The following is a 6,000-nucleotide window of genomic DNA, read 5'->3' on the forward strand; positions in this document are numbered from 1 at the left end:
GAGTTTCCTCATCACTATCCTATTCATAGTCACTAAAATCTTCTGTCTTCTACGTCACCAGTTCATAATATCTCTCATACGATTTATTTTAAAAAATCCTGAAAGTCAGATATTAAACATATCATAAACATATGAGAGAGATAAAATGAAAGAAAATATTTCTACAACTGGAATACATTTTCTATTATGTTTTATTTTTTAAGCCTTAAGCGGGAAACTTTTTCCTTACTAGTTTAGAGTAAATAATATTATAACTAGGCACCTATAAGTATGCTAACTAGCATACTTTTCCTGCTGGAGCTTTCTGGAGGGATGTGCAGGGGATCTGCATGCTTAATTCCCATTAGCACCTGTCACTGGGATTTACTATCCCAGAGTTAATTCTCCACTCACTGCCACCAAGAAAAAGGAAGCCCTTGCACGTGGATTTAAATGAAGCTTTTTATTTTTCAAAATGAGATGAATTTCAGTCTCTTCCATAAACACCTGCAATATTCCAACCCTGAAAAAGTCATATTTAAATTCATATTTGGTGAAAATTTGCCCAAACTTGATTTTATTCAACAACTAGAAAAGCCTAGTCATATTTTGAAAATTTGTCTTGGGGAAAAATTGTTTTAATCAAGGACTTAGTTCAGTTTTAAAATCCATTGGCTTTCAATCTGCCATTCAATATTCAATAAATGTTTATTGACCACCTATTATGTGACAGGTAACTTTTTAGATTCTAGGTGTATAGCAGTGAAAGTATTAGGGAAGACATCCCTCCCTTTGAGAAGCATGCATTCTATTGGAAAGTATATATAGATATACATACAGTTATAGGCATATGTACACATATACAGCTACGTATATTTATACATAGATATATACACATATGTGTACATATATGTGTTTATATAAAATAAGTGCTATATGGAAAACCAAAGCAGGTGAATGCAATTGAGGGTGATGAAGTGGGTGCTATTTCAGGTAAGTTGGTCAGAGAAAGTCTCTCTAAGCAGTGACATTTGAGCCCAGATCTAAGTGAGGTAAGTTAGCAAACCCATGCTCATAAGCCTATGCAACACTGCATTATCTCTTTCACGAAGAAGAAAAAAATAGGCAGGATGTTGATACACAAGACAAGTTCCACCTGCAACCACAGGTTGTAGGAAACTCACCTGCGTGGTAAAGCTGATCCATTTGCTGGTGCTCTTCCTGTCCTTGTTCTTGCGCTCTCACTCTCCCCTGCCTTCCGTCTCATCTACTGGTCATTTCTCAGACCATTCTCCTGCCCTCTGTGGGCTGAATTTCAGTACTGAACTACTTTCCCCTTCTTGTCTCTTATTTTTTCTTTCAAAGAATTAATTCTATGCAGTGTCTGTCATTGGGCACTTCAATGCCCCAAACAGAATTATGTGACAATTTAATTCTGTTTAACTAACTAGACGCTGAGGATTCTTCCCTATCGAGCCTTTTTAGCAATCAATCAACCAATTTTGGGCTCTGTGTTAGGAGCTGGGGGTGAAATAATGAACAGGACATAGTCTCTGCCTTAAAAAGAGTTAAATTCTAGTTAGAAAAGATAGGCAATAAAATTGTAAGTGAAATAAATAACTTTTAGATGTTGATAATATGATAGTGAGCTTATGTGGGGGTTTCTTAGTATTTAAGCTGTTGCCCTTCTTAGAAAAACTGTAAAGACAAATATTAAATATAATCACAATGCCTTCTGGTGGTGTCATCCTCAAAATAAATGACAGGTTGTGAGTGGCCTAGCTGCACTGTCCAACATGGTGGCCACTAGCCATGTGGCTATTAAAATTAAAATTAATTAATTATATAAAAATTCCCAGTTCACACTAGTCACGTTGCAAGAGCTCAACAGTCACATGTGTCTAATGACTGCCATTTTGCAGAGCATGGATATGAACCTGTTCCTCAGTGCAGACAGTTCTGTTGGACAGCACTGGTCTGAACAGCATGCAGCTGAAGGGAATCTTGCATCAATGGTAAGCACAGCAGCTAACAATTTTGTGTCACTCACTTCATTTCAGTTTAACTCATTTACTTCTCACAAAACCCTATTAGATAGTTACTGCCACTAGATCCCTCTTACAGATTAGGAAACTGAGGCACCTAGCTTTATCGTTCAATATCTGTCAACTAGTAATAAGAAATGCTGAGGACTGAACCCAGACAGTCTGGCGCAGGAACCTACTCTCTTACCAAAATATCCCCATATCTTGGTATGGGGAAGCTGAAGAGGGTGAAGAAGAGATATTAGCGTGGCAGGCAGTGCCTCCATAGAAATAAGAAATGGCCAGATTTGTCAATGTCTTCACCAAGTGTGACATTTTCAGATCCATCAGACTCATCTAAGACAGGTCTTACTGGCTAAAGGTTTGCATGGAGCTGGGAGGAAGAATTATGGAATGTTAGAACTGAAAAGAACTTTGAAACCATCTAATCAAATATTTCACAGATGAAGAAACTGAGACATGCAGTTTACCTGACCTGTCCAGGATAACAGAGTGAGTGATGACCACAGCCAAGATTAGCCGCAAGCTTCCTGCCCATGTGGGTGTTTACACAGTGTCCCCTTGGCACCAAGAGCTTAAAATTTCCCTAATATATTTTTTGTTATTAGTTCGGAAATGTACTAATCTTGGGAAGTGGTTTTCTTCTTCCCAGTTTGTTAGCTGTGCCAGAGTGTATTACTGCCCTTTTAATCCATCCACTTTCCTTTTGTCTAGCATTCCCTTATTTTACCCATCCATTCTTACATTCCTCCCTCATCATTACAACAGGCATCCACAACCTAGCTACCCAGACACTTCTTTCCTGAAAAAAGGTAAAAATTCATAGCAGTTTGAGTCCTTACACACACTGTTAGCAATTTGGAAAACATGTCGTAGGTTCCACCATCACTTTAAGCGAGTCTCTACAAATTTTGTTGTGCATTGTTTGTAGGAGTTTCTCCCAGTATTATCTCATCACCCTGTACATACTCAGCCTTGCCAGCCACCAAGATGCACGCAAATAAAGCTCTGTTGAAGAATGAGTTTTCCTTGAGCTTTTAGTTTCTGTTCCACTACAGAGAGATCATAGGCGCCCAGAGCATAAAGCAGTCTGAGTGGCGCTGACAACCCCAGAACTGCAGCCGATTGGGGCACTGTACAAGCTTCATGCCTTCTTCCTCCCCACGCAGGACTTCAGCTCGAGCCGCACCCAGCTTAATCAATCGCAAGACCCGAAGTCGTGGAGCAAGTCCAGTCCCAGGGAGTCTGGCTCAGGCTTTGCGGGCGCCGTGGAGAAGCTGGCAGGCAGCAGATTGAGCTCCACTGGACACAGCCAAGTGGCTCGGGGCGCGCCCGCTGCGCTCTCGGAGTCGGAGTCTGGCGCACGGCGGGAGGCAGGCGCGTTCCCACCCTCCGAAGCCGCCTCCTCCCTCTGGTCTCTCTCGGCTGGGCTTCCGCGGCTAAACCACCAGCCGGTCTCCACCTCCGGCGCCGGGCGCGCAGCTCCCTCCAATCCCGGCTTACATAACGCGGGCGGGCGCGCTCCCGCCGCCGCTTAGCCCCCAGTGGAGTTGGGCTGCGCCCTCCAGCCTCCTCGGCGAGCAGCTCCGCGCACCCGTGCGCCCCACACTAAGAGGTGACCCTTCTTGGCCACCCAGCAGCAGCAGCCGGGCCGTTTCTCCGCTGGTGTGAGAACACTGAGATTGGAGACGGGAGCGCCTCACTGTGCCCAACTCCCTCCCTCCCTCCGCCTCCCACTCCCCTCTCAGCACCCCCCACCCTCGGGCCTGTGAACGTTCGGCACGGGCGAGGGGACCCTGAGAGCAGTCCAGGCTCGGCGCGCGGCGGAGCTGCGGCTGCTCTTGCTGCTGGGGGAGCGGCGCGGTGGCCGCCTTGCGCCTCCCGGACTTCCCAAGTGGGGGCAGAGCAGCCGCTCGCGGAGCCGCCAGTTAGAAGGCACAGGGAAAGAGGGACCTCCAAACTCCTCCTCAGCGTCTCCTCTCCACCCCCTTTTGGCCCCTGCCCTTGGAGAAAGTGGAGTGTGGCGCTTGGTTATCTTTATTTCTTCGAACTGCTTCGCGCTGCGCGGATTCAGCTGCCGCCCGGTGGGGCTCTCCGCTGTTTGCGCGTCTGTGTGGCTCCCCTCGGCACACCTCTGTCGACGATGAGGAAAGGTCTGCGGGCGACAGCGGCCCGCTGCGGACTGGGACTGGGATACGTGCTGCAAATGCTCGTGCTACCTGCCCTGGCCCTTCTCAGCGCCAGCGGCACCGGCTCGGCCGCTCAAGGTAAGGGGGTCCGCCGAGCTCCGCGGCCACCTCCCTTCGCTTCTTCCTTCCCTCCTTCTTCCTCTCCTCCTCCCCCGTTCTCCTGGCTTCCTTAATCCGCCTCGTTGCTCTCAACTGGAAATCACTTTAAATTCTACTTTCCCAACTAGTCAAGAAGCTTTGGTTATTATTATTTTTAATCTATCTTCCGAGATGGGCACGGATGGACCAGGGACGCACAGGGTGTGGACGCGCATCTGTCTCTGGGCATGTGGGCGCCTTGACTGTCTTTTGCACTTTCTGCTCCACACACACACGTTGTTGCATATTGTACACACTGAGGTTTGGAGAGACTCTCGGTGCGGGTGGCTGTGTGGCATGCCATAGATGCATCCTGATGCGCAGAGGCTCCCCGCGCTGTGCCACGTCTGGCGTTGCGGGATCTTCAGTAAGTCTCTGAGCACGCCCGACGTCGAAGGGCGCACAGCTAAGGAAATGTGTCCATAACGGCCGAGGACCCACAGGCGCCGGTCCCCTCGGCTGCCGCTCGTGGCTCTGTGGAGATAGCACAGCGCGCCCGGACCCGCGACCCGGCCTGCCGCAGGCCCCGGGGGGTGCGCGCGCCTGCACGCTTACCCGCCGCGCGTCTCCCTCCCATCAGGCGACGGAGAAACTTACACCCCCAGAGCTTGGGGGAAACGGACTGGTTGTTCAAACCAAATCTGAAACTCCCCGCGGTAACCAGTCAGTTTATAACTCTGACATTTTAATTTAATGCGTCTAAGCTTTAAAATGAGTGTCCGCGGCCCTGGGCAAACCCTGCAGGGGGAGAAGAGCGGCCTGGAGTTAGGGTGGGTAAGGCAGGAGGAGAGGCATGGGGGCAGTTCTCCTAGCTGCCTCCTGTCCGCCGAGTTTGAAGTGGTAGCGGCAGCTCGCAGCCTTCCGCGCTGGGGAAGCTGCGTGGAAAGGAGATGGAGAGGAAGGAGCCTACGCTGCGCCCCCGGGGTCTCTCTCGGGTCACCTGGGCCTCCAATCTTCTGACCATGCCCAGCGCCCACCTGGGTCTTTTCGCCCCGTTCTGTGGTGGTCGCTGGCTCAGAGGAGGCAGCTCAACTTTTCTTTGGGGTGGGGTGGGGGTGGAGGGAGCCTATGCAGCGTTAGGTGGTAATCCGGAGATCCCATCATCTCGGTTACACTTCTTTCCAAATTTGGAGAGCAGTGGAGGCGCGGCGGTAGCCTCAACTCCCCGGGCTCAGACAGTGGAGATCCCCGACAGCATTGCCTCTGCTCTGCGAAGGCTCTGGGGGCAAGGGCGTTGGAGGTGGAGGGGGCGCTGGGCGGAGGCGAGTGTGGTCCGGGTGGGGAGGTAAGTGATTAGCAAGGCTTTGTGAATTAGCAATAGCTACTTCGGGAGTAAATTTTCCTGCTGCCTCGCTAAGTGGCCACGCTCATAAATCCTTCCTTCCCTTCCTGCCAGATGCCTCCCATCCCCAAGGTCCTGCCCTGGTTTTCTTATGCATACTTCCAGAGCTCATCTGTCCATTTTATAAAGGAATCTCCATTGAGAAGCGTATGAACTTGTAGGTCTCCTGAAATCGAGAAGCTCTCGGGGCTGCAGCCAAGGGTGCTTAGAGGAGGCTGTTTGGAAGTTTAAGTGAGCAACCTGATGAATAGTTGTGGAATCAACCGCGTGACTCCCTGTGGAATTCGCCTGCTGTTACTGGGCACAC

The 6,000-nt window shown here is 49.6% G+C and overlaps 1 protein-coding gene across 4 annotated transcripts in view; it reads left to right on the forward strand.

Annotated features, from left to right (window-relative positions):
• Window positions 1–2,985: 2,985 nt before the first annotated feature.
• The window catches only part of UNC5C (unc-5 netrin receptor C), a 357,910-nt gene continuing 354,895 nt past the window's right edge, over window positions 2,986–6,000 (forward strand). For 2 of the 4 annotated variants that reach the window (XM_001497540.7, XM_070262216.1), the window contains exon 1: window positions 2,986–4,291. In XM_001497540.7, the coding sequence (XP_001497590.2) occupies window positions 4,168–4,291 (124 nt within the window). In that variant the 5' untranslated portion in view covers window positions 2,986–4,167. The remainder of the gene's footprint in view (window positions 4,292–6,000) is intronic. The other 2 variants (XM_005608603.4, XM_070262215.1) reach the window with 1 other exon arrangement.

This window comes from Equus caballus, chromosome 3, assembly GCF_041296265.1.
Source record: "Equus caballus isolate H_3958 breed thoroughbred chromosome 3, TB-T2T, whole genome shotgun sequence".
Lineage (NCBI taxonomy): Eukaryota > Metazoa > Chordata > Mammalia > Perissodactyla > Equidae > Equus > Equus caballus.